We start from the raw sequence: 25,689 nt of genomic DNA, 5'->3' as shown, positions 1-25,689 counted from the left end.
ATTCGGGAACACTTAATAGGCCAACAAGCATTGCTGAACCATTCCCACTGGAAATCTTGTAATAAATGACGCATACTGGGGCTTAAGTTACAAAACACGCTGAACAAAATCTGAATTAGTTAAAATGCTGCTTTGTGGTGTAAATGTACGCCGATTTGAAGAAATGTTTCCAAAGATACAGAAAAGCTCTGCACTGGCCTAACATTAAAGTCTTTTTCTGATAAACGACCCCATAGTAGAGACATGTGAGGGGAGCTCGTTATGAAGCTGTCTCCACGCAGGAGAAACTGGCACATCACGGCAGGAGTCTGGTATGTAAACACACCGGAGGAGCTTCGCCCTCCGTTCACCCAGCGCCGACCTTTGTAGCTGCCAAAGTTAGAGAAGACCGTTTTCCTAAAGTCGTGACTGTAAGAAAAGGATACACATTTTTATGGTCGCCTTACCTTTTTTAGTTTGATCTCCCAGAAACTTTTCAACCCCGGAATATTTATGGACCACGGTGGCAGCTCAGCTAACTTAGAGGACGAGTAGCGTTATTCCAATGTTGATATTCCAGAAAAGTCCTTTTTCGTTCCACCAAAAACAGCTCCAAAGTGTATTAGATTATAGTTCCACCCGCACACGGAATTTACATAAAACTGCGTGTATTTTTAGTACTTTAGTACTTCATGCTACACTTCTGTGGTTGACGTTGCTCCGGCTTTTCCCTCCTCGCCGTGAATGCCACATTCTCTCCGCTGGATTCTCCACAATGTGTACACGGAGTCAATGTACCGTGAACACAACACAACGCTTCCTGTTACCACTTTCAAAATAAAGGGTTTCAACAAATGTTGACAAAATCTCACCACTGCAGAGCAGCCAGGCATCGTTGCCCCGCAAATGGAGTTGTCCCTATATTGTGGATCTAGTTCTCTTAAGACTTTAGTTTACAACCCCATGTCATACATCCACCGTTTCCACATGATCGTTTGCAGATTAGTCAGCCCACGGTTTTTGTCCCCGAAAAAGATGAAATAAATTGTAAGTAGTATCTCACTGGTGTACAGCCTGATTTTTTAGGAGTTTACTGAAAATAGTCTATATGCGGGATGGCAGCTATATCTGCAAACTGAGGTCTTCGGCAAGCTACGAGAAAAACTACTGAAAGAAGATTTGGGTGATTTTTGTTTTAAAGAATGAATTTTCAGTCTCGGTGTTTAAATGTGTAATAGAGGCCTGCTGACACAGATTTACGTGTTCGGTCTAGTCTTGAATTGGATTTAGCAAATAGGTTTAATTTAGCACGTAGCCTATAATGATAAATGTGCGTCGACTCTTAACAACTTCCGCTGGAATTTGTGGTAAAAGTCAAGTTTCATATAAGTGCACTTTTCAGTTTTCACTTAAAGCACAAAAATATAAAACCGTTCTCTTCCTGTCTTGTTGTAATTGCTATTCCGGTACAAGTAATCACTGCGTGGAGTTATATGCCTGTAAACGTTTCGACACAAGAAAAGAGAACAATGCAACATGCTGGTGTTTTTATTTTAATGCCACTTTTCTGGTTCTTGTTGGGGAAACTTATTGCAATATTGTCAAACCTCCCTCCGTGTGTAGTTTTTTTTCCCCCCAAGAAAGAGAAGGCATTTTACTTAAATGTAACTGTCACATCATATTTATCCTTGTGCTGCAATTTATCAGAATTAGACTTTTTTTTTTGTCTTCAACTCCTGAGGAAAAGATCTGGCTCTCTAGCTGCTAAATGCTCCACTCCGTCTGCAACTGTGTCTGTCTGCTGCTGAACAGATGGTGAACAGTGGCTTTTTAGAGCTTTTCTCACAAAACACCTGACAGAAATGTGCTGAAAATCTAAACCAGGAGCCAAAAGCTAAAAGAGGCTAAAAGGCCCAGGAGAGCTGCAGAAATGCAGGCTCCTTTTAAATTATACAAAGACATTTGATTCAGTGTTAATACAAATAAATATATACATTTAAACAACTTAAATAGCTTCTTTTTGCACCTTCACATAATCAAAATTCTAGACAGACCCCAAAAAAAAAAAAAAAAAAAAAAGTTTGTCTAGTTTATCACCTCCCTCTGCTGTCAGCTGCCTCCCTCCCTCTGGTACAACTTTATGACCCTCCGCAGGTGCAGCATCTCCCACAGCTGGCTTTCCAACTTCAGGTCATGGTTGACATAAAACACCAGAGGCTTCTTGATGGAGTCATAGTAATGATCAGAGAACGCTGCATAGTTCCTGGTGATGAAGCCGTAAGCCGAAACCTACAGGATAGTGGGACAAACAGGAAGTCCGTCAGTCATTCATTGGCCATCTGATCATGTCCTACACCAAGTCTCTCATGCATCTATCATTCTATCAGTGAAAATGAATTATATTGAGCCTGTTAAGATACTGGATTTGTTAGGCAGATGTTCCTATGTGAGAGCTGAAGAAAGTCTGATAAGAGATTATTTGTTATTAACAGTTTCACACAATCTAAATATTAATAGCTAGAGTTCTATTTTTGAAGTAGTGTGGCATTTAGTGTAAAAATATATTTATGTGTCCTCTTACTGTTTCAAGTGACCACAAACATGTTTTTGACTTATATTCAGCAGTGAAGCAAGTATTTAGGTCATTTATTTAATTAAAAGTACTAATACTACATTGTAAAATACCCCACAAGTACAAGTTCTGCATTAAAAAACAAAGCAAAAAAACAAAAAAAACAAACACCAACTTAAGTGAAATTATGCATAACCAGAAAGTATTAATGGTAAGTACAGACAAAAAAATGCTTCTGTGAGGTTTATACTGTTAAACATTATTATAATTATTACTTGTACATTTATTGAAAAACATGGTTTTGCCATTGTACTTCAGTTGAGCCATTTTAATTAGTTTGTATAGCACTACCATTGATTATTTTAAATCCAAGTTATTTGTTTATAAAAATAAGTGTGTGTGTTACCTGGTCACAGGTGTGTAAGGCGGTCAGCAGCATGTGAGCACCTGTGCTAGGCATGTACAGGTGACGGGTTTTGATATTGGTCAGAAGAGGAGACTGAAGAAAGCTGCAAAATATAAATGTAAAAACAAAACTCAGCCTTTTTGTCCTTCTGTCCACAGCATCTCGTCTTATACTCTGAGAACTCTCCTCGGCTGGTCTTTCACCTGTGTGTTATGTAGGAAATAAAATCTGGATGGAGAATCTTGAAGCTCTTAGATGGTTTATTGCCAAAATACTTCCAGGGACTGTTGGGTGAGATATAAAATATAAATACAACAGGACTTATACAAATAGGCCTACTACAACTACTAATTGGACACCTGCTTAATCTCCAGGGGTTTCTGTGCCATCTACAGGCCAAAAATGCAGTTACAGGATAGAAAGTAAAGAATACACCATTTTTTCCCTGATCAAGCTCCTAAGTATTTTTAAGGACACATACCTATTCAAGGTTTAAGCATTGTGACTACAAGGTGTCTATTAGTAGTTATTCAATTCTGATTAAGCTCCCAGAATTAAAGAACTGAAACAGCTCACTTGTCCCCCTTGTCGTTGCCTGAGAGGACAGTCTGGCCCCAAACAGCAGCTGCAATCATCACATAATCCCTGAGGTGTGATGGGATGAAGATGTATTTTGTGTCCTGCAGAAGAAGAACAAGATTACAACACAGAAATAACCTGTGGGGGCTCAGGTTTGTTTTAGTTTTTCCCTTACCGGGCTCTGAGGAATCTTAGTGAAGCCGTCTGCTCTGTACATGTTCAGGGCGTTCTTCATGGTGTTAGTGGTGAAGCCATAGAATGAAGTCTTCATCCCAACATCATCTTCAAAACCTCTGATCACTGCTCCATTCACCCTGAAGACCAAAGAAATACAGGACATTCCTCCCCCTGAATATAATATAATATGCATTAATAACTTTAATAAAGAGTTTTTTTTTAAAAAAACAACAGCGTTAGCTGTGTTTTGTCTCACCTGAAGACAAAGTCATGACTGTCAATGTTCTTCCCCTGTTTAGATCCTCGGAGGATGCCTCCATTTCCCACCACAGCACATCGAACACATCTGTCAGGTAAGTCATGCTCAAAGAGATGAGAGCTGCTGAGGAGGGAGAGGGCGGAGTGGACAACTAGAGAAAGAGCAACAGATTGGGGGAAAAAAAAAAAAAACGAAAAAAACCCATGCTTAAATAGGTATCAGAAATGTCTGTTACTGTGGAAAGAATAAAATCACCTCATGGAATCTGTTTGTAGGGAGGTATTATTGAATATGTAATATAATATATAGTTTGCACATCTGTATGGAAGGGTTGTCCAATTGTATCCTGTATGTTCACCTTGCTTGTGGACTTAAAAAAAAAAAAAAAAAAAAAATGGTGAAAGTTGAATATATTCACAAATTTGTAGCCGCCTCGGTAAATGTGCACAAATCTGTAAATGTGCAGTCGAATTTTAAATGTTTACACAAAACCTGTAAACATGAAGCATTGTGTACAAGCCAATATAGGCACTTAATGTGAATAAACATATGTAGGTGCTCAGATATGCTAAGACTGGCATCTGTGTGGTGATCAATATTACAGCAGTGAGTAGTTATATAGGTTGTCCGGCTAACTGTTAAGTTTTACTTTGCAGGCTTTGGTTTATGGATTTGCTGCTCTGAAAACAGTAGTACTTTTTTTTTTTTTTTTTTTTAAATGTAACTGAGGAATTAAAACAAAAATAAAAAGTTAAATGATCTTTTGAGCATGATCTGGACTACTCAGCTATCTATGTAAGAGTACCGTTAACAGGAAGTCCCTGCCACCCGTATGGAGGTGCATAGGACTTCAACTGTTCCCAGGCAGGTTTGGAGAAACTTCCTGCCCACTGAAGGACAGGCACCGAGAAGTTAAACTTCATCTTCAGCATGGAGTCATTTCTCACTGCCTTCCTCAGAGAACATGGAGCTTCCATCTGCAGACCCAACACACAGACTTAAAACAGCATAGAAAAAGTTTTGTATTAAATTAAGTAAACAAGTAAGAGTATGACTATGAGACGACAGCAGAGAAGAGTTAGTATTATGAGTATGGATGAGGTGAAGCAGCTGCACCTCAAGCTAAAAACAAACAATAAGAACTTACTGTCTCTGCTTTTTCTTGAGGTGTTGAAATGTTTCTCCAGGTGAACTGATCTTCCTTTTGAGTATCAACACTGCCACCTGCTGACGGTTCACTGACATCACAGACAGACATCCACAACTTGATTTATCGTTACTTCAGCCCAACTCACTCACTCCATCCATCCATCCATCCATCCATCCATCCATCCATCCATCATTTGCTGCTGCTGCTCAACAGGCTGGACATTAGGCGAGAGGCAGGCTACACCCTTGACAGACAGCCCAACACATACACCACTTTCTGGGTCGATGCTGATAAACTTTAGAGCACTCACAACCATGACTTTTAAAAACATATCAGTATATAGTGGTCAACAGTCATTTTTCAAAACGTAAACACATAACATACAAAATTTCTCATATGGATCCCTCATTTTTATTTTCTATTTAAATGTAAGCAAGAAAAAAAAAAAAAAAAAAAAAAAAATCAAGCAAAAGTTTTTAATGCAAAAATAAATGTCAGTGCTCTAAATGAGTAATGCCTGGTCCATTTTTTGATCTAGCTCCATTTTTCCCCCTCCACAGTACATAATGTTAAAATACAGCAAGAAATAAATGTAAGTGAGAAGAAACCAATTTGTAAATAGTTTAACTTTGCCAAGGATGTAAGACCATACTGGTGTGATTGGTAACGGCAAATAGTAGCCCACAGGCTAGACCACATCATATATTGGTAGCAAAGTGGGCTCACATCCTAGGTTGTACATGAATTTTAAGATTATATTTAAGTGAAATACTAACATCACACCATCTGCTGTGTCTGTCAATAAAATACTGCATCATGTGATAATACAGTGGAGCCCGATGATATATTGTCATATAAAATAGAACTTATAATATAAGGTGATTTTAATTCTTCATTTCTAGTGTATTGAACTTATGGACACCTGCTATAATTACAGTGTATTATCATCATTTGTACTCCTGTCCCTGTTTTAATGTGAACTATATCCGTCAACTCCTGTTTGTAAAACACACCTGCTAAAAAAAAACTTACGCAAATAAGTTGGATTTAGCCTGAAGGACAATACCGACTGGGCTATTTTAAATGATGTTAAATAAAGTGCATTTACCTCCCAGTTTCACATCACTTGTCTTAAAGCCTACAAGAAACTGACTGACCAGCAGCCTTTTCCAATCACACAGGTTATTGACCCTGATCCTAGAGCGCCATGTGAGCCCACCTACCCGTCAGAGCTCTGGTTGCTGTACTGTCTGTACAACATGGTACAGATCATCAATGTGGAGATTCCCAATAGGAAGAAAACTCGTTTCAGGTAGGGCGATCGCATTATTCCCGTCATGAGCTTTAATCACTTCAAACCTCTGTTGTTTCCATTTCCCCTGTCAGGTGGGTTCAGGTGAAGTGACGCGGATAAAATCCAAACATCCAAACAACTGCTCGCTTTTGATCACACGGACTTTTTATGTATGTTTTTTTTTTTTTCTTAATCACCATGATCCTGGAACCAATCGCCTTTCACGCGCAGGTGAGGAGCATTAGGCCAAATGAATCACACCTGCGTGACGTCATCGACGTTACTACATGGAGAACAAGGACCCCGTTTTTTTTGTTTGCAGTTTCACTGACCGCTGTTTGAATATTGTATTTTTTCTGATCCTGTAACATTTGACTATACACAAATCAGTCACAAGGTACAGCCAACACTCCAGTGATGCAAATAAACAGTATAAACATACGCTTGATTCAAGCACCTTGGGAGGGAAAGGGCTTGGTTGTCACACTTTTTTATTTTTATTTTTATACAAATCCCTAAAACTGTATCCCTAAGAGATTCGCTTTAATGTGTATTAGATGGCTCCTTAAGCTTATTCTAAACACAAATCCAGGATGTGACAAGCATCGCCATAATGGGGCTCTTATTTTGCACATCACTTTCCAATGTGTGGATCAGCACAAACACAAGTTGTCAAAAAGCTTAGTGAAAAAGACAAAGATGCAATATTTACTAATAATGCATTCATTTAATGTGAAATGATATTAGAAATGCAAAAAGTAACCTGTATTCCATTTGGTGCTGTGTATATTTTAATGCTAATATTTTTCATGTACTGTTAATAAAGTCATTTTATTTACTTAAGTAAAAGATCTGAGTATTACTAATTACTGATCTGAACTACTAATAAGTGAGTTCATTGTATCAGTTCTTCCCAAGTGAACATAGTCCACAAGACAAAAAATAAAATATTTCAGTTACAGAGTTTAGCTTCACACCCTCAGAGGAGGACAGCGCCCTGGTCAGTACATGAATCCCAAATCCCTTCTTTCATTGTTTTAGGGTTTTCGATCCTCATCCACCAATGATGAAGGATGTTCCAAAACTCTTATTTCTGCTCTGGGGCGTGAGGAGACTATCTAGAGGAGCTATAACCAAGGATGCACAAGCTGTTCAGTTTTGTTCATTATGCTTTAGTGAACCATACAGTCTAGACAGGACAGTATCTTAACAGAAGCCGCTGCAGGCCCCCACTTGTGTGACATCATCAGAAGCTTGTGTCTTTTCCATGCATCTTAGAGCCGCCCACGTAGGATGCAATGAAAAGAAGCAAGGGTATCCTTTCCTCGTCTGCTCCTCGCTCCGCAGAGCAGAAAAAAGTGTTTTGGGACGTAATTTGTCATTACAACCTCCAGGTCAACAGAGGAATGAAAACATAAGGGAATTGGGATTCACCTTATATCTCACAGCCTCCTGGTTTTCTTTCTTCTTATTGTTTTATGGTAACGCCTCCTTGTTCCCCCTCAAGAGCCGGTAGATGGCCGCCAGCTGCTCCTGTTGCACCCTGGGAAGTCAATTGACATGCACACACACACATGCACGCGCACACACACACATACACACACAGACTTATAGTTATACCTTGTGGGGACTTAACATAGACTTACATTGATTTTATGGAGACTCGCTCTAACTTCAAACATGTAATATGTAGCAGCTTAGAAGCTTTGGTCTAGAAACATGACAGCAGCAGTGCATGTGTTCATGAGCTGCAGCATACGGCTGCACACAGCTTCCACATACTGATGTGTGTGACATGACGTGTGGATGTGTAGTGAACAGGACCAGAAATAAACACACACAGCTGACACCTTGTTGCTATGAGTCATTATTTCAGATCACCCTGTTGTCACACAAAAACACCCAACCTTTAGATTCATTTTACTCTGAAAAAAAGAAAAAAGAAGCACAGCTTTCTCTATAGGACTGATCTCTTTTAGCTCATTAATAAACCCCACTGTGACTGATCAGCCAATCAACAAGAGATAAGTCAACTCACCCACTTACTTTCGTGGACACTACAAACATTATTCTGTTCTTTAAAAGTCTTTGAAAAATCTGGCGACTGTCAAATCACATTCTCAAAGCTGATGGTTTCTGATTGGAAAGTGTCTGAAAATGATCAAATCTCTCTAGAGAAGGAACTCTTTTATAATATATACATACTGAAGGCTTCACCAAACTGAATCTAACATCAGATATTTCCATCTTAGTTCCAGAAAATGTATTTTTTTTAATCATTTGTGTTTCCTAAAGCCACAGTTCCAAGAATTCATTCTGTGTGTATATATAGATGAATAAAAGTACATGAAATCAGTTGGGAAATGGATGAAGGAAAACTGGCATGTAAAAATGCAAAATAATAAAAATACACTATTGCACTGTGTAAGAAAAATAAAAAATGTATGATGAGAAAACACAAATATCAGATTTTTTTTTGAATAACCCTGATTTCACAAATCCTTTAGAATGTATTGCTGGAAACAATAACAACAACATCTGGAGGGTTTCAAACATTTATTTCATGTCAACATTAAAACCACACTCAGAGGAACTCACACTCCAAAGATGGCTGAGAACTGAGGCCTGAAGACATTTACGTCCGTGGCTTTAGGTCGACTTTTAGGATACACAGCAGAGAGAAACCAGGAGACACTTGGTTAGGCTACTGTTTGAAATGTGCAGACAAGCTGAACTACATTTAGATATAGATAATAGTATAGTTTTAGTCAGTTTTAATCAACAAAAATGTCACACAATCCTCTTCACGTTCTACGACAGTAACAACACACAATCCCTCTTAATGCAGCTCTTGTACTTTTCAGTGTTCAACATATAAAATCTCTCCATCTTCAAAATAAAAGCAGGCAGGTAGAAACGCAGATTCCTGGAGGCACTTTGGTGTAAAGATGTTTGCTTTTTACAAGCAGCTCTGCCACCCCTCCCAGAGACGTCAACTAAAATAAAGACGAGCAGGACTTGAATTTCTTAAAAGCTACACAGCTGAAGTTCCGATCTTTGTTTCAGGTGCGTTCTTCAGTGCTCCTCGCTGTCAAATCAGCTGTGGCAAAATAAAGGAGGTAAAAGAAGCTGAGGGGTGTTTGAAATCTTGTCTGGATCATTCGGGCGCTCTGAAAGAAGAAAAAAAGATAAAGAAATTTGTTTTGGAGATTTAATAATTGAAAAGAAATATATATATATATTTCTTATTTTGTTAGCAACACCACACAGCTTTAAGGAATCAGGCACATCTGCCTATATAATAATAAAAATAAATTAAAAATGTTCTGACTTGTGCCTTTTCATCAAGTCTATGGTAGTTTTTGCAGCTACATTATTGTTATATAGCTTCACAAAGCAGACGTCTTCAGCTGTTACTGCTTATTCACAGGTAAGGAAGTAAAACTTGTATAAACCTAAAAGACAACCTGCTGTATTTCATGAAAGAGTGACAGCACTCACCGGTAACGTAGCTGTGGTGTTAGTAGGCAGCATGCAGAGTTAGCAGGTGAGAAGCAAAGCTGGACAGAAGCTTGAACATGTGACCAGCACTGGAATAAATGAACTAAACAAAGCGAATGCTCAGCCTACAGTGACAGTAAACCACCACCAGAGGCACAGCAGCACGAGACAGAAGCAGAAAGCTGCTGGTGTATTAAAATCACCGGGTCGTTTGACTTATGCAGCTGGTTAGTACAGGGTACTATGTCCCACATTCCCCAGCCTGAATACAACTTAAGCAGAGGTTTTATGAGGGAATAATTAGAGGGTGTTTTCCACGTGTAATAACTATATTCGTCCTGTAGATGGAGCTCATGTACAAGAAGGTTTGTAGTTTAAACTAAACTTTGCTTTTAATAATCTATTATATGCTAATATTAATAAACAAAACTAGAAATCAATCCATTTAAACATCTAAGACATGAAAAAATAGATGTTGTCTATAAATTCCTGCACAGTATAAACATCAGTGTACCAGACCTGACTCTGCAGTTCCAGCTGAAATAAACTGTAATACAAATGACTTCTGTTTTTCTGCAGGTAGGAGCACCTTACAGGCAAGTCTCACTATTAAGGTTTAAATATCCTCTTTCACACAGTCAACATAATGTCTAGAAAACTAATATCATTCTCCTCGTGATTCATCTATATGCAGGTTTCCATCAGTACTGACATGGAGAATGTCTCCTTTATGTTTCCTGGTGAAGTCTCCTATAGGATCTTTTGTGTTTCCTGTACAGATGTCTTTTAGGACACATGACCCATCTCAGACCTCCTTTGTCCTCTCTGTGTGTGAACTGATTTCTGCTGCGAGGGACTGAGGACATGTTGCTTTGGTGTGTTTTCTGTTGACATGAGCTGAAAAATAAGAGGATAACCTGATATCTGAGACCATCCACCATCTGGAGCACCGGAGTGTAACATACAGTAGCAAGTCAGAGGGAAGACAGGTAGTTTATCAGCAGGGATCGAGTGATTATTGATTAATCAGTTATTACTGTCAGTTTCATCACGCCTGTACTTTCTGTGCCAGTAAATTTTATTGCTGTATTTAAAGGAGTTGATTTAAACGGGCAGCTGAAGGTTTGGGTGTAATTGGGTGCAGGAGAGGTTATATTAAATAGAAACATCACCTTACCATCTCCTTCCCAACACAGTGTGTGTCTGCTGAGGTTGATTATAGAGAGGTAAAATCTGATGTAAGCTCTATCCTGAAAAGATAAAGGTGGAGGCAGTGAGACACTCTGCTCGCTCACACAGAGCAGAGACACAAACAACGCCATGTATCCACAGAGTCTTAGGGCAGAAAATGTAAATTGTCCAAAAAAGAACAGGGTCATGCTTGGATGTTCCAGCAAAGCTGGAATCAGGGAGATGGGACAAGACAGATGGATAAGTTAAAGTAGGGGGGGGGGGGCTGGGTATGGTGAAAATATGACATTGCTGATTCGTCAACTGAAGTCTGGCACTGAAACCAAAATGTAACTATTTTAACAGTTAACCTTAATTTAAGGAATATGAGTAGCTCCTTAAACCTCAATGTTCCAGAAGATGAGATTTTTTTAAGCCTTATTTTTCTGTTGATATTTTCAGTTTCTGTCTTTTCTGATGACATCCTCACTGTTAGTCCAGCTTAAACACCTCTGACTGGCAGGGAAGCAGTTCTCATCTAATACAATAACAGACTTAGAGGTGATTACTGGGTCTTATATAGACAGACATTATATTGACATTATATAACAATTGTACAAAGCCATTGTTTGTATTTATTTCATTTGCCTCCTATTCTGTTCTCTACACATTTCAGTCTGTATTTAAGTTTTAAGGTTCGATACCCAGCCATGTGCAAGGGCACTAGTGGGCGGGACTAAATAAATCATACTGTGTGTGGGACTGAAAGGCAAAAACCAGCCTGTTTGGGGGAGGGGGGGGGGGGGGGGGGGTGCAGGGGCGTCGGCTACATGAGGTGAGGACAGAGTTTATAGAAACTTAGTGAGAGGAGATGGAATGAGGAAGTTGGATGGAGTTCAGCATCAGACTCCGTCCCTCTGCTGGACATCTGTGAAATCATGAAGCCCAGGGACACAACTCAGGAAAAAAAAAATGTGAAGGGGAAGAAATTGAGCTCTCCACTCTCTCCTCTGTTGCTCCAAACATTCTCAATGGAAACAGTGAGGCGGCACTGCCAAGCCGCAGAAACATTTTAAGAGCTTCTGGGTCCAATCAGAAAGCTGCAGACGTTCACTCCCCATGTTGACAAAAAAGACAAATACCAAGACCAGAACTGTAAAACCTTCCATGTGTAGATTGCTCCCTGACTCTCCCTGTCTCTTTCCACACAGATACAAAACACTGTGCACCTTCAGGCCTCGGACTCTCATCACCAGCTCTCTAACAGACAGGGACCATATGTAACAGCAGATTATATAACACGTCACTCTATTCAATTCTAGTAAATATCCTCAGGATGTGTTGATGAAAAATGAATGTCTATGGAGATCCACAGAGACGTCAAATCTGGTAAAAACAGTGGAGCCTCTGAGTTCAGAACCAAACTGACCTGACATTTTACACAGGAAGAAATATGTCACCAAAGAGGCACAGACACTAATTTAAAAATCTGCAGCTCCTTCAATAAACCAGAATATACTGCAGCTACAAGACATTATTGTCCCCACTATTACTCTCCTCTATTACTGTCCCCCATGAGCAGGATCAAAGGCATGTTAATGACAGGAATAATACAAAGCTACATGTCTGTAGTCATGCTGATAAACAACAGTAAATGTCAGAGATAGATTATATAGAAACACTGTCTCCATTGCAGGGTTCTTCCAACCAGACAGCAGGTTGTATTTATTTCCCTACGTTTGACTGAAGGTAAAACCACACAGCTGTGAATGTGAGCTTTGAAAAAATTAAAATGTTAGAGAAATGAAACTATAAAAATCGTCTGATACATAATCAGAAATGTCTCCTGAACAGCACATTATGAAGTTTATGAAGTGCACAGAGCAGAAGCCCATCCACCTTGCTGACTAGCTTGCTTTTCTTTTCATGCAAGGATGAAATTAAACAAAAGAGGGTAAAATGGCAGAAAATAAGCAATGCTTTTTTGTATTGCATGCATAGGAAATATCTAATAACATGCCATGGTTTGATCATCGCCCTCAAACACAGATAGGTAAAGCTGGACACAGTAAGGGGTTGAAGAGTGCAAATTTAAACCGACCTCTGCTCCTCCTCGATCTCCTCCTTTGTCATCAACGTCTCAAACTTGCTCTGTTTCATTCCTGGAGTGAACTTCACTTCATCTTCAGCTGCAGCTACATATGAAACACAAAGGAAACAGCAAAAAAAGAGTTCATGTTATTGACTATCACCAAAGTATCTATCAGGATGTGAGTGTGCAGATCACAGACTCTTGCATCATAAATCTAATGCCAGTTGATTAGGTGAGAGACAGCACAATCCCAAATTGAACTGTTCAATTCTGAATATAATAAAAATGCATATAAAAAGGATCCCACACCATCCACTCATTTTCTTGTCATAAGTCCATTTACATTTTTATAATCAGACCCTTTATATTACCATAACATATCCTAAAGTAATAGCAAACTGTATTTTACTCTTACAGATGTTTATGTAGAATATATTTTGACATTACGATATGCAAAAGTGTTGTTGTTTTACTTCATGTATGATAAAACATTTCCATGGGTATGGAAAGTGATGCTCAAAGCCAGTGTAGTCAGGACACAAGGAAGATTTTGATGGTTGGGATATATTATTGATTAAATTATTACTGTTATAATTATTGTAAGCAATTGAAACAAAAGGGTTATACAGCACCCTCGCACGCATGCATGCACACACACAGACAAACCGGTTCCTCCGCAAGTTGGAGGAACATAAAGCAGATTGTCACTTTGAACAGCGACAGTTGTTCCAGGCAGCCAAGTGTTTTACCATCCGTTCAAGATTAGGCATCATCCTCGTACGGCAGATGCCTGCTCCAACTTTATGCACGGCAACTGATCCACTGTCCACTGTGTGCATGTACTGTACATGCACCGTAATTACAGTCCTGCCAATAGCGGACACTGAAGAAAAAGACCGTAAAAACTTGTCATCATGTGGCTGTTGAGATTTGTAGAAAATCAACTAGGTCGGCCCTGAGATAAATGTTTTATAGAATGGTATTTTGGGGAACATTTCTTCAACCCTTTTAAACCTGCAAATAACAACTATTTGATTATTCTCTCAATTATTTAGTTGATCATCCATCCATCATCTATACCCACTTAGTCCTTAACCAGGGTCACAGGGATCAGCTGGAGCCTATCCCAGCTCTCTTTGGGTGAAAGGCAGGGGTCCACCCTGGACAGGTCACCAGTCCATCACAGGGCCACATAGAGACAAACAACCTCACACACTCACACTCACTCCTATGGGCAATTTAGAGTCACCAATCAACATGACATACATGTTTTTGGACTGTGGGAGGAAACCAGAGTACCTGGAGAAAACCCACACAAGCACAGGGAGAACATGCAAACTCCACACAGAAAGGTCCCTGATGGCTTCTTGCTGTGAGGCAACAGTGCTAACCACTCATCCACTGTGCTGCCTTATCTGTTTGATCATTTTCTCTTAAATCCAAATATTGTCAAAGATGCAGACCTTAAGGTGATGCATTCAAATTTCTTCTTTTGTAACATCAACAGTTAACAACCAAAGGAAATTCAGTTATTTAATCAATACTCATATTCATATCATAATTTGAAACAGGCTTTTTGGTTTAAAATATATTCTGTAGTTGATTATCAAAATAGTTACAGATGCATTTTCTGTAAATTGACTGTTTAAGAGATTGTTGCAGCTTTAAATCATTGTTATTTTTGTGAAATTGTGGTTAGTTTGGCCTAAAAAAAAAAAAAAAAAAAAAAAACAATCTAAGAACTTAAGGGTCTCTAGAAAGTTCCACAATGAAAGGCCCTAAGTACCTATTAGTCCCTTTCCTGCAAAAAGGATTTAAACAGTTTAAGACTACTAAGAAGTCCCTTCCAGGGTTCCATGGTCAACTGCAGTTTCCACTGCATTATGGTCAACTTTGCTCTTACTCCAACTTTGGTCCAATAACAGTAAGACTAAAACCTTAAATATGACCAGAGAATCAGAGAATGGGGTGCAAAACAGGTTTGGATAAAGTAACAGCATGCTGTCCACATAGCAGTCTTACCATTGTTCAGGACTATTTCTGGTTCAGGTTCTGTTTCAGACTCCAGTGATGTCTCTGCAACATATTCAGTGGTAGGCAAGATGTCTTGTGTGAAACCAGGGATCAGCTCAGGTAAAGACTCCTCCACAGGCTGTGGGACCTCTTTGGAAGCTGGTTCAGACTCAACCACTGGCTCTGCATCTGGTGCTGCACCAGGTTCTCGGAATGCAGATGTTTCTGGAAGAGTTTCCAGAACTGATACGGTCTCTGGTACAGGTTCCGGCTCTGGAAGACGTTCTGGTACTGCAGTTACTTCTTGTGCTGCAACTGCTTCTGGTACAGTCTCTGGTACTTCCACTGGTTCTTGTGGTTTGACTGGTGCGTGGGCTTTTACTGGTTCTGGGATGGGTTCTGGTATTTTTACTGGTTTTACAGCAGGTTCAGGCACCTTTATTGGTTCTGGGACAGATTCAGGTGCTGATACTGGATCTGGCACATCCTGAAAAGACAAAGGGTTCAAAAACAGTTAATTTGGAGAGATATAAATATAAATTGCCAAATAGTAACTGCAGAACAGAAAAGTTTTTTTTATGTGTGGGTTGTTTTATCAGCTTGTTGTTAATAACATGCCTCGTCTAGACGTGTTTGCCAACAGACCTGCACCAGGTTGTTATTATTGGTAAAATTATCTTGTGATTTTAAAGAACAATATTTCACGCATTAAAAATTGATCTACCTGAAAATAAACATTTCTACGCTGGAAAACTATAAATGGGTTGTGTGTGTGTGATCCATGAGTTTTAAAGACTTATCAAAACATCTATATATTATGAAGTCAATAAACATATTGTAAATACAATTACATGTTATAAAATAATATTGCCAGTAATGTATGCATATCACATATCTTATTAGTCATTTTCAGGGCCTTGTCTTATAGGGTCAAACTGTGCCAAGGTTTAGAAATAAATGCAGGAGCTATACTGAACAGGGTTTTATATTTTCTTAAGCTTTGAAAGACAAACATTTCTTCAAATACAGATTGATTGAATATGTACTCTTTACAGTGAAAAAACACCACAAGTTTCTGGCACTGCAGTAAGATCTTGTGTTGCAACTGGTATAATCTCTACTGGTAAGTGTTTTGGTGCTGCTACTTACGGTGGCCAACAAGGGTAAATGCGCCACAACAACCAAATGCTGCCAATACCAAGAACACATGCAAAAACAGAAACGCTGCAAATACCAAGAACACATGCAAAAACAGAAACGCTGCAAATACCAAGAACACATGCAAAAACAGAAACGCTGCAAATACCAAGAACACATGCAAGAGAGAAATGCTCCATATTCATGGAAGTGCGCCAGCCTCTAGGGGGGCCAAGCCTCTAGGGAGACCCTGGACTGAGGGATATCAACAAAGTTTGGCTAATTTTTAGAGAGGTCACATAAAAAAGGTACATTTTCGGTATCTTTTTTAACACTTGGCTGTCATCTTTTACAATACTGGCCTTTTATAATATTGTAAAACATGACAGCATGGCATGTGTTCCTGGTATTTGCAGCGTTTCTATATTTGCAGCATTTGGCTGATGCAGTTTTTCCATTTTTGCATGTGTGCTTGGTATTTGAATCAATTCCATGTTTGCAGCGTTCGGCCATTGCAGTGCATTTGCCCTTGTTGGCCACCTTAGGTACTGGTTTTTGTACTTGACTGAATGTCAATCTGATTTCTATTTCTGAGGTACTGCTTCTGTAATATGTTTTTTTTTTTTTTTGCTGTCATTCTCTGAGTCTTGTTTCTGGCTCTATGTGTGTTATATATTTTGATGTTTTATGTTCTCTGTGATGCTGCTGTCTTAGCCAGGATAGACCTGAGATTTTTATTCAATATGAGCCCTTGGTTATACAAAGTTATATTTTAGTCCAAATACTAAATACCCATGCAAAGGAAGATCACAGTATTGATCAAAGGGATAACAAACTGTCAAACTCATCAACATCAGTCAAACTGCCTATGATGAAATCATACATAACTTTTTATAAATACTAATATGATAATGTATTTAAAGCTCCAGCAGATCCCTGTGACCCTAATTAGGAATAAGCAGGTATAGATAATGGATGGATGGATGGGTAATGTATTTATATACATGCTGACAGCCTGGACTGCTGACCTCTGAATAGATTATCAGCTCTGTGGATGACTACTGTCAAATACAGCTCCTAGTTGACGATCAGCCACTGCCTGCTGCTGACACCAGGACAGATCAACTCCACTTCAGCGTCCGCCAACCTGTCCCTTCTGTGCCACCTGACAACACACTCACACACATTGCTACCTGTCTTTTCAATGACCGACCTCCCTGCTTGTCCCTATAGATGCACTTGTCTTTGTCTTTTGTGAACTGCAGAGTTTGCACAGATCGAAATCAGATCTGCTTTCTCCATCACCCTTGGTATGTCTACAGTGAGGCCTGAATCACAGATTTAGGTTGCACTTATGGCTGGATAGTCTTTAATGAGGGAAAAGTAAAAGGATGTAATTCATTCTTTCATGTGCATGTCAAACACCAAATCATTTAAAGCCAAGTAGCTGGATTTCTGGAAGGTCAGCTGAAATATTTATATGAATGGTTAAGTCTAAATTTGAACTAAACTAAATGATTTCATATTTACCAAGTGCTTACTTCCCAGTGGTCTATAGTCATTTGAGTTGATTAGTCACTTAGCTCTTTTTAATAAACGATTGTTACATTACTTGGTTCCAACATCTCAAATATGAGAATTTCTTGCATTTTATTGTCTTACAGTGAATTGAAGATTTTTGGATTTTGATCTCTCAAAAGTTAGAATGTTTATTTAATATGGGAGGAAGGGTGCAGGAACCGAAGATGATTTCAAAAAAGACAATGCAGTGTCCCTGTCTGGTCCATGTGAGTCAAAATCAGCCTTGAGCCAAACAGACAACACAATGTAGTTACTGATGACTCACTATAGTGACAACTGGTAGCATCAGAGGACGGTCAAACCATGAAATGCATCAGCTCTGATGTTATTAAACTACTGCCGGGCTGTTTGCTGCCTGCCTGGTCTATGAATCCCAGAGCAAAACTCCCTCACACCCTCAAACTGGAATGGCATCCATTTAACTGGAAACACTAGTCCCATCCTCTGCCTCTGAATTCCTGAGCTATGAAACACCACAATAATCTCTGCTCCAAGAGGCAACTTGGGGAAACAAAGTGTTTAGAGTCATGATGCTAAAAGCAGAGTCATTAAATCATTTGATGAGTCAGCAGGAAGATAAACTGTATTCTTAGCTCAAACCCAGGCCAAGCTTCTAGTGCTGTCCTAAATTGGGCAAAGATGTTTGTTGGGTGAGTGAGTCCTACATGAGATCATCTCCTGCACTGTTGTCCTTTCAGGCAGTTGCAGCTGTTTCTGCAATTATTTCTGTTTTGGGGAATGAATCAATTAAGCAGCATTAGAAAAAAATAATGGAAATGAATTTGTGGACAGAATGAAAAACAAATGATACTGGCACTGTTTGCAATCTCCTGCTTTTCTGCATGACTTGGTCATGAAATGTAATTTTCGCCAAAGTCACAAATATCAACAAACATGATATTTATAAGCTTATAGGGATGCCAGGGATGCTACCTTCGGAAAAGCCATTCTAGCTCTGTAATGGGGTCCTGATGAAGGGCAGTAGATCTCCAGGCATGTGGGGAATTCAGCAAACTATCTGAACAAATGCAAAAGAGGAAAGAGCCACAGTTGGTAAAGAGCCTGAGGCCAGAGAGCAGCAGATTTCAGTTTTATTACAGTGCATGAGGTTACAATCTTCATATTTTTTCCTCTGCTCTGTCACATGAACTAGGTGGAGGCGAGAAACTTGGTGAAATACCCACAGGCGGATCTGGGGCATCTGTGCTGGAGCAGACTGCTGCTGTAGCAGGAAGCTTCTATCTCTGTCCTGTATGTGTGAATACAGACTCATTGTTGCCTCTGTTCTCTGCCTTCTCTCCACTTCAGCGCTCTGACACTGCCTCCATTTATAAAACAGACACTTCCACTCTGCTGTCTGAACCTGCTGGCCCCCAGGGACACGTCTGCAGGACTTTCTGCTGCACAGCGATGCAGAGGCAGGCACCAGGTGGAATCATGGACAATGTTTATTTCAAAGTCAATCTGTCTCAAACTGTTTGTTACAACATATAATGCAAAAGCAGGTGTATTTATCTTTTCCCATTGTCCTTTCACAAACTGAAATATTAAGGGCTTAAATATTAAACACCTGATTCTTGGAGCTATTTCCAAAACGTAGTGTGAGAATCAAAAATTCGTTTTCAATTCCACCTTAAGACGTCTGACTATTCTGCACTGCCTCTCATCACAATTGGTGTTTATGGAAAGAGCCCAAGTTATAACAGGGTATAAAACAAATCAAATCAGACGTGTCTATCCAATTTAAGAAAAATATGTATCAATATCACACATTTGTATAAAACCACACATCGTAAATTAGAATATTTGGTTGTTACAGGGCTATGAAAACCTACTGTAGTTGTAAATGATAGGGCAGGGACAGTGATGTTTCAGTTTCTACAGAGACGTAAAACACCAACAAGAAAAGACTAAATAAAACCACAGAACACTCTAAATAATCAAAGACTCAAAACAACAATGCAAGACGTCCTCAAACAAGCCACAGACGCTAAACAATGCAGAACTACCAGAAACACCTAAAACATCTAGAGATGCAAAATGACCTAAACACTGTAAACAATGTGAAAAGGGACGGATATAAAAACGACTGTGAGCCTTTAAGAGGAGACACTGCTTCGGTCTGTCACTGCACATTCCTTTGTTGACTACTCTGTGCAGCGCAGCAAGGCCAAAAAAAGAGCAGAAAAATGCCTCTTTGGAGTGTTAGAGGCAGGAGCTGGGAGAGGGTGTGGTAGTAGTGGTGTTGGTGTTGAGAATGCCAACCTCTCTGAAATCATCACAGAACACCAATGAGATTAGAAGATGTGATACAAAGCCATGTTTTATTGATTTGATGTCCTGCCAGCAGCTCTATAAAGCCGAGGTATAGTGATCCAGGCCAGACCAGGCCAGGCAGGAACAGGGCCGTGCCAGGGGGAAATACCAGCAGAGGTGTGTCAGACAACAGAGGATGTCCAATGAGAAAAGAGCTCTCTGCTGTTTACAATCTGATAAAACCCAAAAAGTTGAGAGGTCGGTGAATGCCACATAGACCTCACCCACTGGATGACTCAGACTTAATGCTGCCAGCTACAAGAAATCTGACTGATTTGTGTCAGTGCCAGGAGATATTAAGGGGGAGCTATGACAAGTCTTAAAATGATTCAAAATCTATTTTGGGCAACTATAATAAAAAATTAAAAAACAATGACAATAAACTTGTGGGGGATAACAAAAATTACCCTATAGGATTGGCACATTTTCAGGGACACTATTACAATTTTAAAAATTAAATAGAAAATGTTCAGAATCTAGTGTATAACAAAAAATATGGAAATTAAATATACTAAAGTATAATAAACATTTCTGATTCTAACAAAAAACAAAGGTTGGAAGTCCTATGGAAATGTATATAACCAATTTTAGGTGCACTGTAACAAATTTAGGGAAGTACAATAAATTTTGGGATTAACATCTGAGCATTATGATGAATAAACTGGAAGATGTTTCTATGAAAAACTAAGAATGATTTCCATCCATCCATTATCTATACCCCCTTATTCCTAACCAGGGTCACAGGTCCACTGAGCTGCATTAAGAATGATTTCAAATAACAAAATGTGTAGTGGGATTTAAATTTACAAATGTTAACCACTTCATTTCTCTTGAAGTGACTGCAATTGTCGATAAATTTCACATTCTTCAAGGCACAATCAATCTAACCCCACATTTGTACTGGACAGAGAGCTGCTGGCTCTAACACTGGCTGGCTCTTTCCTTCTCCAAACCCACATGATGTGAACACACATTTCCATATATGGAGAGCTGCGACGCCATGAGTAATACAGTTTGTAATTTTCAAAGAATGAGCAGGGAGAAGAAATACCACATATCCCTGAATAAAGCTCCGTATATCTAAGGAAGTTTGCCCTTTTGCACAAGGGTTTGGCCACAAAAAGATTTCTCTATTTTTTTATGTCGTCGATCACATCCAGGCACTCACATGCTTTATCTGTTAGAATAACAAAAAAACAACATTTGATTCATTCAATTAAATATGACATGTTTATTTAGGTCCTTTGCTTCTGCTGTGTGGAGGAGATGCTGTTTCTAACTCTAGAGAAGAAACGGTAGAGCATAGGACATAAATGTCAGAGAGCTGACTGACTGCAGTGGAGCAGCACAGGGTTATAAATCTGTAAACAGGAAGCTGCTACAGCAAGGTACTCCAACTAAAACCAACAACTGAAATCACCATAGGGAGGAAAGGCTTAGAGCCTGCAGTTAGGAAACTCAAGTCATCTATTACTGGACTGTTAGAGTGTTAACATATTAAAAGGTTGTTTAAAGAATGAATCCACTATTTGCCCACTCTTGTTTTTCCTCGTAAAACATCGTAAAACATTACACTTCAAAACTACAACATCCAAAATTCCAACAGATGTCAACAAAAGCAGCCCTACAATTAGGTTTGTGTTTATGTTCAAACATATCACTCGCTGCTCAGCTTACAGATCCGTTTAATGTTTGTTGTCACTTTGTGACCATCTTGTCAAAGCTTTATCTTGGCCGACACTGGCTGTGGTTGCTGCAGCGTAAATATCCTGGAAACAAACTGAGCTCAGGACATAATGTTAGCCTGGACTCTATTAGTATCCAGGGGTTTCTAAGGTCAATCCACAAACGACTGTAAAATGAAATGCTTCCTAAAGGAACTCTAGATCAGGTTATCTTGACAGAGCAGACAAACATAGAGCTAAATCCTATTCATACAAATGAGCTGTTGTGTTTTAGGTTGTAAAAGCCTCTACACATACAGTGTTGCTCAGTGATGTCATTCTTATATTTCTGGACACCAAATACGACTCTGATACCTCAGACTTTGACACTACATGTATTCTGCTTACAATAGTAGGATACAACACTGCATGAAAAACACAGAATATCAGCGTTTTCCTCTGACTTCTACTTACTGGAGGCTATCGGTGTGAATTGCCTGACTTGGCATTCAGTTTAAGTTTTGATGCTGTGAGTTCACACAAGATCCATTCAACTATCTGACTCCCACACCGCTTCAGTCATAACAGACAAAGGCCAAAGCAACAAGAGTCACTGTGTTTCAGCTCTACAGGGTCACAGACACAGAGCCCTCCTTTATGTGGACAAAGAAAACTGTAAAATATCCCATGATGCACTGCGGCAGCTGTGTAAGGCAGCTGGCTGAGGAGTAAACTGTGTGTGTTGGATAAGATTATCAGTGGAGAGGAGGCAGTGACTAAAGAGTTTAAACTGTCTGTTGAGAGGATATTTTCCTCACTGACTGAGTTTAACACAGAAGCAAAGAAAACAAAGACTCATTTCTTCATATTCAGTGTCGGTGACAGATGTGGATGGATATAAATTCTTCAAGTTGAGTCACCAGTACAAATGTTGAAGAACTGTAAAGTCACCTGTGACTCGAGAGGCATTTTCTCTGACTCTATTAACAGCAGGCTGAAACTAAAAATTGCTCACACTTGATACATGGTTGGGAGTTTAATCTCCAGCATGTGTAAGTATTTCCTGTTTCCTCCACAGACACCTGATGCTTTCCCATAGATAACGGCTGTATTTGTATCTTTACCATTAATAACTCCATGCTTGGTTTCTGACTGAGGCTTAGTTTTAGCATCTTACGATAGCACATTATAGAAAATTTTGAAATGTCACTTGACGGTGGGTGGAAATACTCATGGCTCTGACCCCACAGCTGTACAGCCCAACACAGTGCTCAGTGATCAGCCCTCTCAGTCTCAATCAGCAGAAATAGAGCAAAGAGGTTCACATCACAGGAACCGGTCTGAAGGCATCCATCCCACCTAAGCCTCGCCCTGCACCATCAGACTCCGTGTAAATATATGATCTGTGTTTGGCACCAAATATAGACATCAGCCCCGCTGCATGTGGGACAGGAGGTAAAGTCCAACTCATATAGAGGGAAGTGTCTGTCCTTCTTCCAGTGCAACTTGGTTTGCATGCCACTATATAATCACAGTAACATCAGCAGGCATTGAAATACTTCAGCACAGGGACTGAGCTGTGGATGACTTCACTCCATGTGCCTCAGAACTGTTGAACATTTTCATAAAGGTGCGACACAGTGTGCACAAGCAAATTAACATCCAGTAATCAGCATCTGAACGAGGAGAAAGATGGTGACCATATTTGGGTGTTAGACAAAAACCCAAGGCCAAAACTAAACTGCAAATTAGGAAATGTGGACGTCTAGGAATGCCATTACTGGGTTGTCAGATGTGTTAATGCATAAATGGTTAGCCTTTACAATATGATGCCACACAAGGCTAAAGTTTGTGGATAATAACTTAAGGCCTTCCTCACAATTGTAGCAAAACAATTTTTAAAATCTGAAACACTCAATTAATCAATCAAAAAAAAAAAAAAAAATGAATCAACAGCTTTGTTTATAATCAGCCGGTCACTGGCCTAATCATTTTGCAAACGAAGCTGCTAAACATTTTGTGACTCCAGCTTCTCAGATACTGAGACTCATGAGGCCAGTTAAAGCTTCGGGAGGATAAGGGCAGCAGGGCTGACTGTCAGGAGGGCAGAGGAGCAGCACGCTAAGCTGATAACACGGTGACCAAGCAGCTTTCGTCTTATCAATCAGACTGGATGAACAGCAGCCACTGTCCCACTTTGTCTCCCAGTTGGTCCCATCTGTGAGCAACGTCCCTGAATGGGAGGCTGATGCAACAACTAAAGGAATTCATGCAATATCAACTGTTGCAAAAGACAACTGGCATGTAAACACTGAGGCCAGCAGACATCCACGTGACAGTAAAAGATGATTAAAACTGGAGCATAAGACTCTTTGGTAAAATTTAAATAAAACTTAAAAAAAAAAAACCTCTTCACTGGTTTCATCTTCTCAAATGTGACAATTTGCTGTTTTTCCTCGTCCTAGATGACAGTAAGACAAAGATGTCACCTTTTGGTCCTGGGTACATTATTTTACTAACTAAGTGACTAATTATGAGTAATCGTTACAGGTCTTTTCTCATACACTCCACATTTCTTCCATGAGGACACTTCTAATATCAAAGGGATTTGACATTATTAACTAACCTTTAGACCTGAAATGAAAAAAAAAAACAACAACCCATGAGCCAATTAAAAACTGATTATCCCACTGCAGCAAACTTCACTGAATGTTTGATTACCTGCCTAAGATACTAATAGCGTTTAAATTATTAAAGTTTACAGATCAGGTCGGATTAATTACTATACTGTACTGCACTGTAAATTCAATAGCCTATATTTTTGGTAGAGTAAAAGAAAAGAACACATTTTTAGAAAATGGTTGGTTTCTGCTGGAAAAACAAAGTGAACATGTGGCATCTTGGTATCCATACGATTATTATATATTCCATACAACGATCTAATGATCAGATCTATTGATCTTACCCTGACTTGTGAATTCTGGTCGTCCTGGACCTTTTCCCCGGCTCCGATATCTTCCACTGGGGGTTCCGCCTGCTTGGAGGCTTCAGGTTCGGGTCGGAGCTGCTCCCCCAGATCTCTGGACGGAGGGATGTCGTCTCCGTAGTCGACTTTGGTCTTCTTGTTCCCGGATGGAGAGGAGGAGGATGCCTCGGGCTTCTTGCTGAGGAGCGATGAAGCGAAATAAATGGCAACTACGGTGAAAAGGATGGCGGGGATGATGACGGTGGGGTCCAGATCCATGTTGCTGCTTCTGTGAGTGAAAAGTTTCAAAGCTGGAGTGTTTTACAGGAGTGTGTGACCAGAGAAAGACCGATGCGTGTTAACCAGACTGCAGTCACACACGCACTGAGCTGGGCTGCATCCCGCCTCAGCACAATCTAACCTCAGCAGCTGACCGGACTCAACAGCTGACAAGATCCACACAGTCAGGGTGACACCACATCCGCATTGGTTTCAAATTAAAAGGCCATACACGGTCTCCAGAATAAATAGCTTGATTTTCACTTAGCAGAGCAGCTGGAACAGCAATGTTATGGTTATTAAAATAATTATAAATTATTTTCTGTGAATTAACAAATACATTACTTAGTTGATTGAGGCAGCTATTGTCATTATTATGATTTAAGAAGTATGAATTAGGATCAGTTAAATAGTCATTTTAGGATGGCAAGACTTAGACCTTTGACCTCCAAAGCTTGATAATGAAGACATGACAATCTATTTGCAAAAAACACTCCCCTTTAAGTAAATAGACATTAAACATTGGTTTAAATGTAAGCAAAGTGTCAGAACTGA

At 39.5% G+C, this 25,689-nt stretch overlaps 3 protein-coding genes across 14 annotated transcripts in view; all 3 read right to left on the bottom strand.

Moving 5' to 3' along the window:
* Positions 1-728, bottom strand: part of LOC113140256 (CASK interacting protein 2) — a 57,370-nt gene extending 56,642 nt beyond the window's left edge. For all 3 annotated transcript variants that reach the window (XM_026324051.1, XM_026324052.1, XM_026324053.1), the window contains exon 1: positions 447-728. The gene's annotated coding sequence lies outside the window, so the exon portion shown is untranslated. The remainder of the gene's footprint in view (positions 1-446) is intronic.
* Positions 729-2,088: 1,360 nt separating this feature from the next.
* st6galnac2 (ST6 (alpha-N-acetyl-neuraminyl-2,3-beta-galactosyl-1,3)-N-acetylgalactosaminide alpha-2,6-sialyltransferase 2) lies at positions 2,089-6,433 on the bottom strand. The gene is made up of 9 exons (XM_026325820.1): positions 6,346-6,433; positions 5,120-5,210; positions 4,778-4,949; positions 3,970-4,123; positions 3,712-3,850; positions 3,534-3,637; positions 3,161-3,241; positions 2,958-3,060; positions 2,089-2,268 (listed from the first exon to the last, which is right to left on the bottom strand). The coding sequence occupies exons 1-9, from the start codon at positions 6,393-6,395 to the stop codon at positions 2,089-2,091; spliced, it is 1,074 nt and encodes a 357-aa protein (XP_026181605.1). The 5' UTR covers positions 6,396-6,433.
* A 989-nt stretch (positions 6,434-7,422) lies between these two features.
* Positions 7,423-25,290, bottom strand: si:ch73-366l1.5 (FILIA-N KH-like domain-containing protein). 10 transcript variants are annotated; one of them, XM_026325901.2, is made up of 5 exons: positions 24,856-25,290; positions 15,202-15,679; positions 13,189-13,288; positions 10,630-10,814; positions 8,958-9,586 (listed from the first exon to the last, which is right to left on the bottom strand). In XM_026325901.2, exons 1-4 carry the CDS (start codon positions 25,132-25,134, stop codon positions 10,646-10,648), a joined length of 1,026 nt encoding a protein of 341 aa, XP_026181686.1. In that variant the 5' UTR covers positions 25,135-25,290; the 3' UTR covers positions 8,958-9,586; positions 10,630-10,645. The 10 variants fall into 10 exon arrangements, with proteins under 10 accessions (XP_026181688.1, XP_026181689.1, XP_026181686.1 ...); XM_026325902.2 differs by having other exon boundaries at positions 13,189-13,282; positions 24,856-25,289; XM_026325907.2 differs by lacking the exon at positions 10,630-10,814 and adding an exon at positions 11,090-11,167 and having other exon boundaries at positions 24,856-25,288.
* Positions 25,291-25,689: the final 399 nt, after the last annotated feature.

This window comes from Mastacembelus armatus, chromosome 8, assembly GCF_900324485.2.
Source record: "Mastacembelus armatus chromosome 8, fMasArm1.2, whole genome shotgun sequence".
Taxonomy (NCBI): domain Eukaryota; kingdom Metazoa; phylum Chordata; class Actinopteri; order Synbranchiformes; family Mastacembelidae; genus Mastacembelus; species Mastacembelus armatus.
The sequence above is the reverse complement of the archived record's forward strand: the minus strand, read 5'-3'. Positions and strand labels throughout refer to the sequence as shown.